A 19,329-nucleotide genomic window follows, 5' to 3' on the forward strand; every position below is an offset into this window, starting at 1 on the left:
GACTGGGTTCCATGGAAGAAGACGCAGAAGTGTAAATATAAGGACAGCAAGTTGAGAGAAACTACATATGAAGCAGCAAAGAACCATACAAAGAGCAGAGCCAGAAGTAATCAGCTTGGTTCCTTAACATCACTGACCCCGTGTTCTGTGCCAGGCACTGGGATCTGGCTAAGGGATGAGTCTGGAGGGCGAGTATGGTCTCTGCTTCATGGTGGGATGAGTCTACTAATAGCTTCTAACCTGGAATAGTGAGGGGCTGGAATAGGGAGAGATGTCCCTAAACTGAATTTGGTTTTAATGAGTCAGAGGGGGGAAGAGGAGGCAACTTTCAACCTGTGGGACCCCCTTGAAGACAACACAAGCACAAGGACTGCCTTCCTGTGGGCCAGCGAAATCCCCTTCTGACCGCAGTGGATGTGGAGGGTTTAAAGGCGCACGAGATTACAAAGGTGATCCTGAAAGCTATTCATTGACCGTGAATAGCTACCCCTCCTTAAAGCCTGAAGAAATTGTTTCTTTTCTGCTTGTTTTTTTCTCTCCCCCACTATTTCTCTGAGTTGAAAGCAGAACTATTCTTCTTTGTCATGGTCACACCACTGGTTAGGAAAATCATTTCCTGCCAAAATAAAAAATAAATACATGTTCACAATCTATGATTTTCACGTGAAAGTCCCTCCCAAGATCGGGCAGTGCTTGGCCGTTCACCTTTTTGGAATAGGAAGAAGGAGGAGCTCACCATAGTCATCAGAATCCACCCACTCTTTTACCCACAAACTGCAAGGAGGGTACAACAGCCTCCCCAGATGCCTTGTTATCTTTTGTCATCTTTGTCATGAGACCAAGACTGTGCTCCTTGAAGACCCACGTGATTCAAAGAAGTTGGTTGAACTTTATCCTGCTTAATACCACTTGATATCAGACCCTTTTCTTAAGAGCCATTACATTTTTAATATTAGGGTTAAGCAAAGTGACTGCTAAGATCCCTTCCAAGTATAAAAGACATTAAGGGCTGGGTGTTAACTAGTGAACTCTCTCTCGAGGGGCACTATTAGCTTGTTTACTCCACTAAGTCTAAAATACAGGGAAACGAGGCTTCCAGAATTCAGGAGAGCATGGTTGTAAGGAAGTGACTGTATAATATTCTACCACAGGCCCTATTTCCTCAGGATAAATGAGAAGCAGAGATGTCCACTGAGACTGAGGACTGTGGGTCTAGGCAGTAATTTAGAGGACTCACGCGAGTTCTTTCACCTGTGATATTCCAGAATGACATCCTTGAGCTTAATGCGGTACTTTGCACATCTTGTTTGATTAAAAGTTTACCAATAAACACAAATTTTCAGGAAAGTTCTGAAGGCTTGGAAACTGTGTAATTAGTATGAGATATTCAGTGAAGAGTGGCAAAGAATCCTGTCATCCAATCAGTCTTTAATATCTGTGAAATGGATGTGCTAACAGCTGCTGTCTAGAAAATCACAACCATTCCAATGAAGGTGTCAGGTTAATGAGTTTTGAAGAATCCACAGCATGACATTTCTATTCAGTATGGATCAGATAACTAACTTTTGGGATTTCTCTGGGGTCATATGGGATTTTTAATGTATAAACTCAAGGGGTGGATCTAGGAAAAGGCCTAATGTCCAGCAGCAAAAACAACATAGTCTTCTTAGGCATCTCAGCATAATCATCTCAACTCTGGAGAAGGGACTAGCTAGGTGGATGTGTGTTTTTGGTCTTCAGTTTTACCCCCAAATTTGTTTCATATAAGACTGTAGAGTCCATCTGGCTGGAGTCTCTCCCTTGCTGGCTGGAATGGCACATTGCAGGAATAGTGGGTGAACCCTCAGGAGGAGCTGAGGGTCCTCCTGAGCCAACAGCTCGCAAAGAAACTAAAGCTCTCAGTTCTATAACTGCAAGGAATGGCTTGACAACATGAGTGGTTGGAGAAGCAGATCCCTCTCCAGTCAAACCTTCAGATGAGAGCCAGCCCTGGCTGACACCTTGGCTATACCCTGTGATACCATAAGCAGAGAACCAAGTCAAGCCATGCCCTGACTCATGACTCACAGAAACTGTGAGATAATACATACGTGGTTGGATGCTGCTAAGTCTGCAGTTATGTTGTTACACAGCTATAGAAAACTAATACATATTCCCCCGATGTCTGCTGAACCTCCTCCCTCAGGCCTACATTGACACTAGAGTCCCCCAGGGTATGCCCAAGGGGATTATGGAGAGAGAAATAACGGGGGTGGGGGCAGGTGAGAGAAGGGAAGCAATAAAGGTTAGTCACCCACTCAGCTTTTCTAAAATGGAATGGGTTAGAGCATACTTTTCTGAGGCTGTGAGAACAGCCTTGTCTCACCTCAGGATTACACTGAGCTCCAGGCCATGACTAACTGCTCCTCAGAGGCTTATCTCCATCTACTCCCCAACAGAGAATTAGGAACCTAAGATCACCCAGTTCAGAAAAGGCTAATATGTAACACTTATATCACCACTTTCTAATGCAGCACCCGTGGCAGACATAACTAATCGATCACGGTCCTTCCAACTGAGCCCCTTCACAGAGGACCACAGAGAAGATGGGATTTACTCAAGGTCACCCAGCAAGTCACTGAATGATCTAAGACAAGAACCCAAAATAATAAAAACAAACAAACAAAAAAAAAACAAAGTAAAATAAAATGATTTTTTAAAATTAAAAGATAAGAAAAAAATTTTTGTATCCAAGACTCAGAAGCAAATGGTGCAGTTGTGCTATGGTGATGAACACCCTGGAGATAGGGAAAGATTTCTTTTGGCATCATTGTTTCTGGCAGCTGTGGGCTCATGGCTCAGGTAGGCAGATTGCTGTCAATGAGATGAACCAAAACCATACATTTTGTGAAAAGTGGTCTCTGTTCCTGAGTAGAATCTAGATTCCCTTAGCAGAGGCTAAAGCCAGGAAGAATTCTCATTTTCATTTACAATGGGGCATTTTCTGATTCCTCTATTTTTTTCTTCCTCCTTTTAAGTTAAGTGTACCACAAAATATTTGGCAAGAGTTAGCCGTAGTGTAGGGACTCAGAGCTCTCACTCACTGTGTGTTACAGGTTTCTCACAGGCTCTCTCTCTGTGCTTTACAGAGAAAGCAGGACCAGGGAGAGGGCCTTCCACCCTCCACCCTACCCAGTCGCCACTGGAGACCTTACCCCTCCCTGTTCCAGACTACCTGCTGACCTTGTGTTGTTTATTTTCTCCTCCCAATTGGTGCTTGAAGCTTACTTTAATTCAGTTTCACCTGGATACAAATGTTAATGGGACTACAGCCCTATTTCTAGACATGAGAACTTGAATCTTTCACTCTGTCCAGATCTAACCAATGGAGATGTGGCAGGGGAACAGTTTGCTTTGAGTGAAGCTTTCCTTGTTCTCTTAGAAGAAGGTGACTCTTGGGTTTGCTCTGGCCACCAGATCAAGTCTGGAGTTCTAGGGTTTCACCTTGCCACCTATTTCAGTGTGAGCTTGATAAATCCACGTGAATTCTGAGAGATCACCATATTTCTAAGATAGTTACTACCAGTGTAAAAGGGGGAATAATGTTCCTCCTCTTTTGGGGTTGTTATGAGAATTATGAGCTAAGGTACTGGAAAGTGCCTGACACAGTGCTTCTCAAGAGTTTGGCTTTTGTCAGCTTTTCTTTGAGCTTCTGAAAGCACTCTTTCTCCTGAAAAATGCTCGAGGATGCAAGTTCAGAGTGACACATTCTCTTAGTATCATGAGGAATACAGTTAATGAGAAATGACTTCAGTTTACTGCATCTGCTAATAATCCTGTGATGCCATCGCAAAACAAAAAGCACATGACTACTCGTAAGCCTGTGGTACCTGAAAAAGAAATTGGATTTTGACTCAGAAAATCAGGCTATACAGCTAATCACTCTGATCCAATAATGCGGCCCTGCAGAATGGCATCATCAGCCCTGGGACACAGAGGAGGAGGGAGGGCGAGCAGGGAGAGTAAGCACTCAGGGAAGGGAAGCAGCTGCCCAGTTCTCCAGACACACAAGCCAATTAAAAATTCATAAGGAGATGTTTTATATCCAATGTCTAATACCACTGCTGGGTCACAAGCTGATCTGAGCCAATCAATAGTATTCATCATCCTGAAAGGAACTAGTGATTGCATGTTTATGAGAACTGGGATGTTTTCCAAGCCAAGGCCAGTTTCTGGTTACTTGGAATGTGTCACCCTTAGAAATATAGAACTTATTTTGAAAATGGAACCCAAGACCTTTTAAAAAATTATTCAGAGACGAGGAGGAGAGGTACTTTTCAAATCTAGGGGGAAAGTGGTTAAATTCATTTTTAAGTCAACTGAAGGACTAGTTTTTAAATTGAAGCTACTTTTTTGTTTCAGTCTTTGGTGGACAATCTTTATATTTGATTCCTTTTTACTTAGATCTAGAATTTTTTCGTTTTCTTTTTTTTTTTTTTTGGCTGCGCCGTGCATGGCATGCAAGATCTTAGTTCCCTGACCAGGGATTGAACCTGTGCCCCTGCAGTAGAAGCACAGAGTCTTAACCACTAGACTGCCAGGGAAGTCCCTAGAACTAGAATTTTAAAAATAACACTTTAGCGTACGTGTTCAACTCCTCCAAATACAAGTGGAAATGTATGAGAGTGAAATCACAAAAAGAAAAATAAATGGAGTCCACTTTATCATTATACATCACTAAGTTCCAGGTTGGTTTGATTTTAAAAAGCTTTTAAAGATCATAGAACTTCAACTTGAGTTTCATGGTTTGCTTTTTACACAGGCAATGATTTAAAGGCAGAGGGAGGTAGAGACAGCAAGATGAGTCTTAAAGGTTATGTGCTCAAAGTCTGCTGAGGATTTCAGGGGAAACCACACCACAGTCTGGTTAGATGGGAAAAGCACTGAGAAAACCAGGGCTTCCAGGTGTGGCTAAATTAGAGCACTTCCTGAGGTCTTCAAAGTAGATCCTATTAAACGCCATCCCCCCACGCTCACTCACAGGTGCATTAAACATCAAGAGCTCACAAATGGAAAGCCTTGGAAAATCAACTTATGAAGCAGGAAGGTAGGAAAGGAAGAAGGTCAGAATGGGATAAGGCTTTCATCCTCTCCCTGGTGATGGTGTCAGGAAAGAAGCTGTGCCCTTGCATCTGTGTAAATAAATAAGATTTCTTTTAATGGCTGTGAAAATAACAGAAGACCATTGTAAAACAAAGAAAAAAAAGTAAAAAATAAGAAAAGAAAGATCATCCATAATCGTACTGTCCTGAAAAGTCTATTTAACAAGATGGAGTATTTTCTTCCAGTCTGTTATATCTGTCTTGATATAGGTATAGGAAAAAAGATATAGTACATTGGAATTTTTCTGTAAATAGTTTTATATCCTGCATTTTCAATGCATATTTATTTTGTAATCATTTTCACGTCAGAATTTTCAGATGTGGTATCTTATTGTTCAGTTAGGAGTCTGTTAAAAGGATATGCCATGCATTTGCGATCCCCCAGAGTCAGTTCATGCAGGCATTTATAGCCTGCCCATCTCTGTGCATTGAACACTTACTTGACTGTTTATTTCTGTTGCCACCACTGAAGCCTGCCCCTTTCCCCACTTACCAATTATGTGACCTTGGGAAGCTTCTTAACTAAGCTTCAGTCTCCTCACCTATAAATGGGGATAATTTTATAGAGTATTACATAATGATCGAGTAAAAGAATATATGTGTTAGTTTCCTCCCCTCTGCTCTTTCTTGGTTTTCAGGCTTCTCCCAGAAGCAGCTATAGAGTAGTGTTTAAGAGCTTAAGCAAGTAACCTAGGCTCTCTGTGCCTCAATTTCTTACATGTATTTTGGGAATAATGGTACCCATCTCTGCATTCATAGGTTTTCAGGGAGGATTAAATTAGATGATCAACATAAGGCACTTTGTGCCCGCACAAGTAGGAGCACAATAAATGTTGCTTCTTCCTTTATAATCTTACAGGATCTTTCACGAACGTCACTTCATTGCTTTCACCAGAGCCTGAGCTCCTCTATGGCGTCACAGTGGACGGTAAGTTCCCCCTGTGGGCTGCCTCCTCTTGGAGTCACTGTCTAGTGAGCCTCCAAGCAACCCAGAACCCAGGGCTGGGCCCTTCCTCACTGTAGCCACACCTTGCGGTGGGCTCCAGCCCCGGACTCCCCTAGCAACCCCTGCTTGTCCCGTACTGGAACAGAGGAGCCCTGAGAGGGAGAGACCACCTTAACCCTTTGGAGGGAGTGGCTTGAGAGGGAGAGACCACCTTAACCGCAGATCAGCATCCAGGTATTAGCCAGAGGGAAGAAAGTCTGGCTATGAGAGAACTTCTGAGAATTGATTGAGTCAATTTTCAGAAAAGGCCCTGAGGGAGAGATAACCTCAGGGAAAGGCCAAAGCGACTTTCTCTTCTTCTTGGGCCTTTCTTGGGGGAGGTCTCTTTCTGACAAGAGGTGGTAACCACCTTGCTTTGGTGCCACCAGGCAAGATCACAATGAGAGGACAGAATTCACCCAGAAAGCAGGGTGTGGTAGCAGTCTTGAAGGGTGTCTGCCTTGCCCCCAGCCTGCATGCTGTACTCCAGCAGAGGTTCTCAAAGCATGGTCCCTGGGCTAGCAGCATCAGCATCACCTAGGAACACATGAGAAGTGCACGTTCTCCGTCCTGCCCCAGACCTGCTCAGTCAGAAACTGGGGGAAGATGGGGAGAGGAGAGGAAGTCTGGATTCCTCTTTCCCAGGCCCTCTCTGAGGACTGGCTAAGTTCCTGCCGGACATTCTTATCTCCACTTCTTTTGTTTGCTTGAGTTGATTTCAGCAGATTTCTGAACTAAAGAGTTTTGAGTAATAAAGCAGGGGTCATTCAAAGAAAAACAGTAAGAGAAGCAAAGCTTTGAGGTGCCTATGCCCCCTGCTTCAGCATCCCCCGCTTTGGGTGCCCCAAAGCCACTAATCAGGAAGCCTGGTCGTGACTAGTGCCCGCTGTCCCTTCTTTCTGGGCAGAGAGACAGACCATGCCAAAGTGGTTTGTCCCTCAGAATTCTGCCCAACGAAAAAATCAGGTATGGGCACAAATACTTATGTACAAAGATGTTCATCTCAGTATTATTTATACAGGACAAAATGGAAGGGTGGAACAACCCAAATAGCCAAGAGTGGAGGTCGAACCAATTATGGCATGTCCATATAACGGAATATTATGCAGCCACAGAAAATGATGTTTTTATAAAACACTTGGTGTCAAGGGGGAAATGGTATCAAATAATGTTAAGTGATAAAAGATGAATACAAAACAGTATGTACAGACTAAACCCATATACATGCATAGAAAAAAATCTAGAGGTAAACACAGAATGTTAACGGTGGTTATCATCTCTGGGTAATAGTATCATAGAGTCTTTTTATTTTTTTCTTTATACTATTTGGTATTTTCCAATTTTCCACAGTGAACATGTATTACTTTTACAAATAGGAGAAAACGCAATGACAGTGTGTGAACTTGGTTGGCCATTTTACTCCTGCAAGTCTCCGTTTCTTAAACCTCCGTGGCACCTGCCTAGGAACCCTCACCCTGCCTCCCGCACCCAGGGGAGAGAGTGTGATTATTGGCAGCTCCTCCCTGACAAAATATATTCTTCTTTAATCTCCACTTTCACCATAGTGTTTATCAAGAATCAGATGGATCTAAGAGCTGTTTCATTTCTTTCCCATCCTCTGACCACCTTACTTTGGTGACAGCAGTGACTAGCTATGTTGTCATAACTGGAACAGGCTCAGATGTGACCATGCCAGGCCCAGACTGCAAACAGATCTGGCAGAAAAGGAAAACAAGCAAGGCACGAGTGGGCCATTAATGCACAGGGGAAATGGAAAGAGGTTCAGCTGTGCCACTGGGGCTGGTCTGAGTCGGCCACGGGCAGCTCTGCCATGGTGCCCTGAGGACCGAGCAAGCTCTGGCAGCCAGTGATTCTTGGAGGTCAGCTGGCCCAGCCATAGGCAGATTCAGGCAACCGGAAAATAACACAACAGCCCAGTACAACACCTTGCGTATAGGGGATACTCAAATATCTGTTGAGTGGAGGAATAAATGAAACTTCATCACAGACTCTGGTGATCAAGACCCTCCATCAGAGGATGCCCTCAGGGCCAGGGGTCTGGGCACAGACAAGCTTGCAGGGAAAGGGGGCTGGGGAGAGAGCTCGGCTGTGTATAGAGAAATGGTGCCGGTGGGGAAAGCAGGAGCCTTAGAATCCAACCGAGATTTGAATCTCACCTCTATCACTAAGCGACTGGGTAATCCAGGGCAGTTTACCTAACCTTCCTGGCCTCACTTCTTCGCTGGCTACCTGGGGATAATTCTCCCCACCCTGAAGGACTGTTTTTGGACGTTTCCATGAGATAATGGAAGGCATGTGAAGGACTGTTACAGGTGTGCTCCCGTGGCTCAGCCTGAGAGCAGATTAAGGCAGGAACTCTGCTGTGCTCCAGGAGACATGGGCTCTCCAGGAACATGGGCAGGTCGCTGGCACCAGGCACCGGCTCTAATTGGCCACAGAGTCCACAGCCTCTGCACTGCCTGGTTCAGAGGCTGGCCAGGTCCAGGCCTGGAGAAGGATCCAGCAATGCGCTGGGGAAGAGGGATGCTGAGAAGCTGGGAAATGAAGAGGGGGCTGGCTTCTGAGGCCAAAAGAGTAGGAAACAAGAGTAAGGTGAGGGCGTGGGCACCCAGCAGGATCCTCAGGCAGAGGATATAAATTTGGTTTACTCTTTCTCAAGGGTAGATTTTGAATCTCGTTTACTTGAGGTGACATGTCTCCATGAGGAATTTGTACAGCTCTTTGTTGGGTGTGCTTAAAGGCCACTCAGACCTCCTCCTAGACACATGCTGTTTTCGGAATGGCTTCCTAATGTCATAGCAAAGACCTGAGGCAGGTTGTCTTCAGAGATGAGAGGTACTTACCCCCACACACGCAGTCCTTCTTCTCACACCCACTGGCCCTTCTTCCCAGAGCTTTCTTGTTGCCAAGTCCTGCCCTCACATCTCTGGGTTTATCCTTACTTGTAAAGCACACTGTATTTCATTGTTACCTGGCTAATCCACCAACCCTGTCCTACCTGCATCTTGGGCAAGATATGACGACACAGCACTTCCCACTCTCTCGTGGCTGCCTTCTGACATAGCCTGTACCAGACCATGAGCTTCCTCAGCGTGGGGGTCGTGTCTTATTGTCTGTCTGCCCTTTGCAGTTTTTAGCGCAGTGCCTGTTGCACAGCAGGCGCTCGACATCGGCTGGGTGAAATAAAGAGCGAAGGGGTGTAGCAGACACTGTGGATCGGCTGCCCAAAAGCCTTTCTCGACCTTCTCCCCTTGGTTTCTTCTACTGAGGGGTTGGAAACAAAATGCATACTCAATTTTCCTAGCTACCCTTACAGCAAGGGGTGGCCATATGAAACAGTTCTGGCCAACGAGATGTAAGTGCATGTCTTCAAGGAAAGCTTTCTCTCCAGAATAAGAGGCAAACCTCTCTAAGAGAGAGCCTTTGATCCTTTTGCCCTTCTCTTTTCTTCCTACCTGGAATGCAGCCATGATGCCTGGAGGCACAGTAGCTATCTTGCAACCTTGAGGCAACAAGCAATAGTCAGAAGGGCCAAGTGAAAAAGAATGAAGTATTATGATTCCTGATGGCATCACTGATGACACTGATGATTATTGCTAGGCTGACCAACCTCATGGTTTGTTTGGGACTGAGGGGTATCTAGAGATGCAGGACTTTTGATGCTAAAACAGGAATGGTCCTGGACAAATCTGGACTTTGGTCACTTATCCTATTCTATCCTAGCCCTGGACTGCTTATTTACAGAGACTTTTTATTATATAGTGAGAAAAATAGGCCCTATTTACCTCAGACATTGTAGTCAAGTTTTTCTGTTATTTGTAGTCAAAAGCATTCCAGTGGATGCACGTGAAAGTTGGTATTTCTAAGATTCAACAAACAAACATGTACAGAGTTGCAGGTCATTAAGTGCTAGCTGCCTTCACAGAGGTTATCTCAGTTGAGTTTCATTATGATTCTTCATGGTAGGTTTTGTTATACCCAATTTACAGATGAAAAAACTGAGGCACCCAGAAGTTTAGCCCACCTGGAATCCAAGTCCTGTACATTAATGCAATGCCCTTTTCCCCCATAGCCACTCTGGCTCATTTTCTTTTAACTCAATATGTGATCACTTAATGTTATTCTACGAGTGGGCATCATTCTTTTTGAATGAAGGAAGTCACTGTGAGTTGCAGTATTGCCTTCTCTTTATGGTTTATTTCTGGATAAGTCAAAAAATCCTGGTGATTCGGCTTGTTTCTCCATCATTACCGTTAATGAATAAGAGAGAATTGGTTTGCATAGATTTAAAGAAGTTTTTAAAACTATTCTTGAATGATTCAAAAGGTACAAAGGGGGGTGTAGTAAAAAGTCTCCTTTCCACCCCTGTTGCTTTATAGATGAATATTAGCAAAACTTCCATCAGTTTTAAATTGATGGTTTTGAATGTGGACCGTAATGAATAGTCCCTTAAATTTGTATTCAGCTTTTGAGATTACAAAATACTTTCAAAGGCACAGTCTCGTTTTCTCTTTCCAGCTGAGTGGGGAAATTTTCTTTAGACTCCATTCACAGTCACAGCTCTTAACAGATCTTCGTCCCCACCCAAACCCCTGCCCTTCCCTATTCCCAGAGGCCAGGACTTCCCTCTGGGTCCCTTGCCCCTTTTGTAGGCTATCTGTCTATGACCAAGGCCACACCCTGGCTGGTGCTGAGTCTGTTGGGGCCTCCTGGGTACAACCATAGGCTCTTTATGTGTTCTTTGTATCACTCACTGCACCTGGAAGAGGCCTCGCCCAGAAGATGCTCTGAAAATGCTGTTGGTGGGCCCGCCGACTGGCCAACCTGCTCTTGCACATGTGTAGCCTATGAAATACCCTCTTCAATCAGCATACCTGACTTATTTTCTCTGACAGTTTGCATATTTATTTATAGCTTGCCCCTTATTAAAAGTGATGCTTATGAGGAGTCTGTAATATCATGGGAAGATGTTATTACATTAACTGAAAAAACATAATATATCTATATCTATGTATACCTACATCTATATATATCATATAATTAAGACTCTCATTACAAAGTCTACATATAGAACAATTTCTGGAAATAACTCAATATTTCCTCCCTCTCAGCTCAACTGTACCTCTTACCCCAAATTTCCTCATCTCAGTTGGGATCCGCCAGTTCCCAAGCCAGGCTCCTTAGCGTTCTCATCCTCGACTCCTTTGCCTCCACCCCCATGACCAGCACAACTGGCCACCTGTCAATCACAGCTGTCACTAAGTCCTGTCCATTCTCCTCCTTAGCTCTCCCAAATTTCTCTGCTTTTCTCCACCCCCACAGCAGCCTCCCGAGTTCAGCCCTCACCATCTCATACCCAAGTTTCGGAAACATCCTTAAAACTAGGCTCCTGCCTTCTAAATCTTTCTCTACCTTGATCCATTCTCCACATTTCAGTCGGGGTCCTTTTTCTTTAAAAAAAGAAAAGAGTTTTGCAACACTCCCTGCTTACAGGTCTGATTGTATCCCATCGTCCTCAGGAAACTGCTGAATTCCCTTCACAGTCTGGCTCCGGCTCCCTTCTCCAGCCCCTCGCTTGCCTTTCCAGACGCTGCCCACCGCCCACTAGCTGTTTCTGAACCCCTCGCCTCCAGGTCCCGCACGACTGCTCTGTACGCTGTGCACCCTCCCCTGGGTTGACCTCTGCTGATGCCTCAGGTCTCAGCCTCACCAACTTTCAAGAAATAAGGTTAAGACAGAAAAAGTCAACCAAGTTAGCTGAATAATGATCCTGGGTTTTCCTCATGATGTATATAATGACCCAGTCAATCCATCAACCATTCATTCATCGAAGAATCATTAATTCCGCTCAGATTTATTAGACATAATACATCTAATGTCCCAGGGCACCACTGGTTCTAGGTGTCAGCCCATATGTCTCTTTCTGCAGGTTCGTTCATTCAGTCAATCTGCATTTCCATCTTTCATTTGTATTTACTCAACAGATGGCCATGAAAAAATGAACAGAAGGGTCCTCAAGGGTCATGATGGGGAGGAGAACACAGGCTTACAAACACATCATCATGCAGCATGGTCAGTGCCATGAAGAGGAAGGCAAAGCACTGCAGGAGATCAGAGACAGTCTCACAGCAGAAGTAACGCTAAATTGACAGGTGTTAACAGGAAGGTAGGGCATGAGAGATCAGGAGACAAGGAATCAAGAGAGGGAGGTTCTTTCCAGAAGAGGAAATAGCAGGTACAAGGCTTAGAGATTCATTAAAACCTGGCTCTACCAGGACCCGAGTAATGTGTGCAGGATGACTAGGGTGCTGGGAAACATCCATCCCCTACATCCTGCCTGCTGCTGGCACCTCATCCTCCATCAGAATGGAAACACTTTCTCCTTCCTCCTTCTCCAAGTCCTATCCATTCTCAGCCCACTCAAGACCTACTTCCTTCATGAAGAAGCCTTGTTGGACTGTGAACCAAAAAGATAGGCATTTAATTCCATTCTGTTTTGTACATTGCCCTTTAAAGATTTCATAACAAATCTCAGCTTCCTACCAAACTGTAAAGTCCTTGAAGAGAGGGACTGTGATTTATACTTATTCTTAAATGCCTCTGGGCATGCAGGCAAGAAACCTAGAGCTTCTCTGTGAAAGCTCATTGAAGCAACCTTCCAGGCCTGCAAAGGCAGCCCTAACCTCAAGCAGTTACTGGTGAGTCTCTTAATACATACCTTCCGTCATCATCTGCTGTGATATCGATTATAGGCTTGTGCTGAGGGCTGATTAGATGCCATTAGCGTGCTTTTATGATTCTTGGAGAAGAGGCAAGTAATGATGCTACCAGGAATTTAGGGGGAGTCCCATTAGAAGTCCCTAGTTCTAATCATCCTTTGAATTTACTGTTAATTAACTTCTCACCCATGGGAAGTAAAAAGTGTCATCTGTGAAGCCCTGAATTTGTAGATAGAAGAACCAGGTCTTTTTGTTCCATCTCTACCATGTATCAGCCTTGTGACCTTTGACAAGTCACCTATGCAATTTTTAACCTCAGTTTCCCCCATCTTTAAAATGGGAATAATAATACCTCACAGGGTTATAACTGCTCTCACAGGGCTATTGTAAAGATTAATTGTGGTAATAGATGTGAACTTGATTGGTAATATGTCATTTAAAAATCAGAAAGCACTTTTATCTTTATTATAAATGAACGTTCTCTTCCCTCTGTTTCATTCTCAGCATTCACAATCCAGACACAATCTCTCCACAGGGAAGTAAGTGAACTGTACTGATTTTTAAAAATATTTATTCATTGATTTATTTGTTTGGCTGCACTGAGTCTTAGTTGTGGCGCGCCGGCCTTAGAGTGCACGAGCTCAGTAGTTGCAGTGCACGCGCTCTCATAGTAGTCACAGCGCACAGGCTCCAGAGTGTGCGGGCTTGGTAGTTGCGGCACGCAGGCTCTCTAGTTGTGGCACACGGGCTCTAGAGCATGCGAACCCAGTAGTTGCAGTGTGTAGTCTTAGTTGCCCCACGGTATGTGGGATCTTAGTTCCCTGACCAGGGATCGAACTTGCATCCCTTGCATTGGAAGGCAGATTCTTAACCACTGGACCACAAGGGAATTCCCTGAACTGTACTGATTTTAAGGAGAGAGTGTGTCTTTCATCTCGTATCTAGGAGATCTACTGTAACAACCTTCTCAGGCCACCATAGATGTTGGGATAGTTGTGTGTGCCTTACTTGGGGTTGTAGGTCCTCAGGGCAGGCATGCTGCATACCATGTGAGCTGCCCTATCACGCTCAGACCACAGTGGAATGGCACCCACTAAGGAAGCTGCCCAGGCTCAGCTCTTGGAACATTAGTTTTTCCCAGGGAGAATTCTCTATTCCAGGCTATCCTCTTCCGAAAGAGAGTTCTGCTTAGATTTTTCAGGGAATGTGGTTAAGAAATACAAACAACAAAAGTGGGCCCCAAACCTAAGACCCTAAATGAGAAGGGGAGGAGGGGACTCTGGAGGGAGAGACAGTCACGTCTACACAGCTGGCACTAATCTAACCAGTAATCAGAGGCCTGGGCTCAAAGCCTATCTCTGATACAGACTGGCTGTGTGACTTTGGGAAACTCACCCAACCTCTCTGAGTCTCTAAAATTATACCCTGTAAAATGAGCATAGTAATGCCTATCTTTTGGTGTTATTTAAGGATTAAATTTGTATGAGTTTTACCAAATGCTACCAAATGCTATGTGACTACGAGTTGACTATAAATTTATCTGCCTAAAGGAATCATTCACAATAACCCAAATGAATTGTGTGTCTCTAGGCCTCCATGAGGTTGTCCGTTAAGGGGCTTTAAATGCGACTCTAAGAACCACCTCAAGGTCTGAAAAGGCATCTCTTGCAGATGAGGGGCGTGCCATGAAAGCCAGTTGGTTTCCATAAGAAGCCGAAGGCCACCCCCGGCTGCCTTTGTTCCCTGTACACAGCCCCTCCCTGGAAGAGCACCGTTGCATCCCCTCATGCCTACCTGTACTCCATGCTTTATGGTTCCTAAGGCCCTTCCGCTTTTTCATTCTTCCAATAAACCTGTTAGGTTAGCAGAGCAGATACACCCTCTCTTCGCCCACGTGCACTTTTTATGGATCACTTGCCTGAGGCCACAGAGCTCAAAAGGATAGCTCCTCTGCAGCCTGGAACCCCCAGGTTGGAGGGTCAGCTGGGATTTGAACCCAGGTTTCTAACAGCCTTGCTGCCCATAGCCCAAGCCATGAGCCCAAGTTTAACAAAAGCCCTATGGGCCGCAGTCTTGAGGGTAAACAGACCCCCTCCATTAACATAGAGTTCCTTGGCAACCCTGGCTAGACCTGGGCACCTGCTTCCACCCATGGGTTTTTATTTTCTTGCATTTGTTTCCCAGGGAACCAGCAGGCGCTTGCTCTCCCTGCTTTGGTCCTTTCTCCCCGAGTGTAATTGGGAGCGCCCTGCTGGCCTTGCGCTATGATGAATGGGCTTCCTCAGGCAAGCGGGCAGTGACTGAAGCCCTGCCAGCATATGGGCCCTCCTCTGCAGCACCACACTCAGATGCGATTAGCTCCGAGCGTCACAGTGCTTGGCAACAGTTCCGGGAGGCAGCGAGGCCTTTGTTCAGGCCACTGTCCTGTCAACTGGCTACAGTTCATTTGGCTGCCAGCCTCTTGGCCTTTTGCATCATCCTGGCCTGCTCCCTCCTCCCTCAGCTAGTGGTTAGTCCATCATCCCAGATTTTTCAGGGAAGATTTGGGGTGTGCCTGTGAAGTTCCTGTGCCTTCCCCTAAAGCAGCTTTGGAATTATCTAGACCATGAGCAAATGCTGCATGGTTTAGGAGGGCGGCTCCTGGGACTTCTCCTGTTTGCCAGTGCAGAGGAGGAAGGACCAAGCGTGGCAGAATTTGGCCGAGCGCCAGGCACTTGGATCTGTACAGCCAGTGTTGGTGGGCGTGGGGGGTGCTCGGCGTTTGTTGCTTCAACATGTTTTAGTGGAGCACGTACTATGCGCCTGGCACGTTCTAGACCCTGGGGATAAAGCAGTGAGCAATGCAGATGAAAATCCCTGCCTTACGGGGCCAACATTCTGAGGTGGGAAGGGGAGTGAGGAGAAGAGACAGACAAGTAAACTTAAAAATAGCTATGTGAGGCGCTTCCCTGGTGGGAGAGTGGTTAAGAGTCAGCACTCCCAATGCAGGGGATACGGGTTCGATCCCTGGTGGGGGAGCAAAGATCCCACGTGCCAGGCCACGCAGCCAAATTAAATAAATGAATGAATGAATGAATGAATGGCTCTGTTAAAGGTTACTATGGAGAAAATTAAAACAGGCAAGAACCTGGCCGTAGGGGACCCTCTTCCCAGCACCCACACAGTGCGTCCCTGACTCTGATCTGTCCAGCTCGTCAGGGCTGGGTCTGAGTCCCACACCTTCCAGCTGCAGCTGATGGGGGCTGCTAGGATGGGAAGCGCTCCTAGAATAACCTGCCAATCCTGCCGGCAGGAGTTATGCCCCAGGAGGCAGACTCCACCCAGTGCAACTCCCTCCAGGATGTCCTCTTCTGCTATATTTTCTCCTCCTCTCTCCCCCAAATACTGACTATCTGAACCCAGCCATTCAGACCTGCATAGTCCAGTGCAGGGACTAGTGGGGAGACCAACTAGCAAACAGACCACGATAGTACAGAATGCTGAGGGATCTGGCAGGGCCTGTGTAGGGTCTCTGGGAGCCCTGGGGCGGGGCTGGGGCAGAGTTTTCTGTAGGGGGCTGTTCTGTGTATTGTAGCACGGTCGACAGCATCCCAGGCCTCGACCTGCCACATGCCAGTAGCACCCTGCCCCCAAATCAGGACAACAAAAATATCTCCAGACATTGCCAAATGTTCCCTTTTGCAAATTGCCCTTCACTTGAGAACCACCAGTTTAACTCAACGTCACTCTACTTATTTGACCAAGAAGCACCTTTTATTTTGGGGAACATCTGTTAACACTGCACGTGCCTGTGTTATTCCGAACACTCCGGGAAGTGCAGCCCAGGGGAGGGTGCACAGCATACAGAGCCGCCGTGCGGGATCTGGAGGTGAGGGGTTCAGAAACAGCTAGTGGGCGGTGGGCAGCGTTTCCCAGTTACTTCCCTACCGCAGAGTCAGGGACTTGGGATCTGGGCCCTGGCTGGCCCTCTGGCCATACCCCGCACCACATCGGTCTCTACTTTTTACTTCAGTAAAGCCCAACAGTTGGCAGCTGCCTGTATGCACTCTGCATTTTATGCCCTGGGCCTTTGCTCGGGCTGCTCCCACTGCCTAGAGTGCCCTCCCCACCTGTTCTTGCCTGGCTCACTGAGTCATTCTTCAGGATTCCACTTGGGTGTCACCTCCTGCAGGAAGCCTCCCCTGAGGCCCAGACAGGACTGAGGACCCACTTTGCTCATGAACTCCCATCACACCTGACCCATGGTCTTGCCCTCCTCTGAGACCTGAGACAGGACCTGTGGTCCTCTAGTCCTCCAGCCCTATAGTGTTGGTTGTTTGGGGTTATGGGCCCACTTCTCCCACTTGACCTTCAAGACAGAGGCTCTGTTTTCATCTCCAGAACCTGGCAAAGAGTCTAGCACAGAGTAGATTCTCCATAGATGGCAAAATGAATTGACAAGTAAACAGAGCACAGAGATGGATGAGATACAGAGAGTGAGGACAAGAGAACACAGGCTTGGAGGAGGGTCAGAGCCAAGGGGCAATCATCTTTCTACAGCAGAAGGGGCAAATGATGAAGTGGCCTGCCCCTCATTTCTCTTTCCTTCAGGCTAAACACTTCAACTGCCTTAACCTTTCATCCCGCATCCACCTCACTTCCCAGCCCTCTAATCATCTTCGTCATTCACATCCCTCCGTGCCTTCTCTGCACTTTCCAAAGGCCACTTTTGTGTTTAATGTGACGTGTTCAGAGCAGCAAGAATACGAGCCTATTTCCCCGAGAGCATCACTTCTACTTAATTAGCTTGGGATTCCACAGTTCCCGAAGCCTCACCGCCACCGGCCTGGTGGCTGTGGGAGCAGCCCTGCCTCTGGGCACCAGCAAATTGTTCACACAGAGAAGTGAATGGAGAGAACTGGTGATTATGCTAATGATTTCCTTTTCTGTGTCAGGACTGCTCCACAGGGAGGCCGGGCTTCTGGGTCTAGAGGGCAGAAGTGCAGGATGTGGAGGGGGTACCAGGCCTGGAAAGACTTGGTGCTCTGAGCTGGGGGGTGGAAGGTCCACACTAGAGGAGACATGTGAGGGATGTGGCATCTTGGCGGAGTTAGTGCCCTCAGCTGTGACGGGGGCAGAATAGGGGTCCAGGGCCTTCACAGATTCAAGGCTCTCGAATCCACAGCGGTCCTGTGAAGCCGTGATGGACAGGTGGAGGGACAGTCCCTAGGTACCGGCTAGGAGCTAGAACACAGGAGCAGCGAGGAGGTCGTTCCAACCCAGATCTTGTTAACTCCCAGTCCGAAGGACTTCCATTACCCCACAGCCCTTTCTCCTGGTGGACTCAGTGTCAGAGACAGAGGAGGTAGTGCTGGAGGCAGAAGCCCTTTAGCAGCCCTGATATCACATGACAGAGGCCCAGCGCGTGGCCAGCCAGCCTTAGACTCCCAGGCTGCGGCACCCTGGCCAGCCTGTCGGCCTCTCTCGTTGGCAGTGGCTTCAACCAGTTGGAACCTGTGGTTTCTCCTCATGTGCCTTCTGTCCAACCTGCCTGTGCCGCCTGCCTCGGCTCGCCACACAGCAGCTGCCTTGGGAGCCACGTGGACCCCTCACCCTTTAACAGCCCAGCAAATTCCGGCCACATTGACTGCTGTTCATCACTGGGGCTAGCTGGTGTTCGTCAATCAGACCATCATCGGTCAGTCAGTCCATCAGTCAACAGATGTCTGTTGAGGGCCAGGCACTGTTCTGGGTGATGGAGATACAGAGGAGAATGAGGCAGAGCTCCTGCTCTCGGGGAGCTTGTTCCCATCCTCAAGGAGTGGGGTGGGGACAGTTTAGTGCAGGGAGAGGCAGAGGACCCTGTGGGCTCCAGGACCTGCCTCGCTCTTTAATGAAGTCCAGCTCCACTGCAGACACTCAGAGGTAGCTTTTAGGTGGGCGATCCTGAGCAGGCTGCTGCCTGGGCTAATGCCCCCTGGTTCCCCCAGGATGCATGGAAGCAGCAGGAGATGCCTCTCACTCACACACGCACACCCACACACACACATACACTCTCACACACAAGCTCAAGTATGCTTAGTAAGAGGCCTGGGGGTTCCTGAAGGGACACAGGATCTACCAGTTCTGCCCCTGGTGGTGGGTTGAGGTCATTTAGCCTGGAAGTGGTTTCCAAAATTGACTGCTCTGGCCAAACTTCATGCCACATTGATGGGAGGCACCAGGTGGAGAGATGAACAGCACAACTGGACACCCAGGTGCAGGATGGGGCAAGTGACCTGAGCCCTCTGGGCCTCATTTTCCTCTGTGAAGTAGGGACTGCACTAAGCCTGCCTCACAGGAGGGTGTGTGTGGATTAAAGATGCACAAAGTTAGCATGGAGGGCACATGGCAAGGGCTCAGTAAATGGCAGCTCAGTTGCCTCCCTGCCCCCTCCAAAAGAAGCCTTCTCTCTGCCTTCTCGTTCACACCTCCTTGGCAACTG

General features: G+C 47.0%; 1 protein-coding gene across 15 annotated transcripts in view; it reads left to right on the plus strand.

The window, feature by feature from the left end:
* LOC137219843 (uncharacterized) overlaps nucleotides 1-19,329 on the plus strand; it is a 146,434-nt gene that overhangs the window by 79,508 nt on the left and 47,597 nt on the right. For 12 of the 15 annotated variants that reach the window (XR_010941271.1, XR_010941272.1, XR_010941274.1 and 9 more), the window contains one exon: nucleotides 6,001-6,069. Coding sequence is in view for 6 of the 15 variants with exons in the window: in XM_067729004.1 (XP_067585105.1) it covers nucleotides 6,001-6,069 (69 nt within the window). In the remaining 9 variants the exon portion in view is untranslated. Of the gene's footprint in view, nucleotides 1-6,000; nucleotides 6,070-12,131; nucleotides 13,205-13,370; nucleotides 13,406-19,329 lie in introns of those variants that run through there. The other 3 variants (XM_067729009.1, XM_067729010.1, XR_010941277.1) reach the window with 2 other exon arrangements.

Source organism: Pseudorca crassidens, chromosome 2 (genome assembly GCF_039906515.1).
Source record: "Pseudorca crassidens isolate mPseCra1 chromosome 2, mPseCra1.hap1, whole genome shotgun sequence".
Lineage (NCBI taxonomy): Eukaryota > Metazoa > Chordata > Mammalia > Artiodactyla > Delphinidae > Pseudorca > Pseudorca crassidens.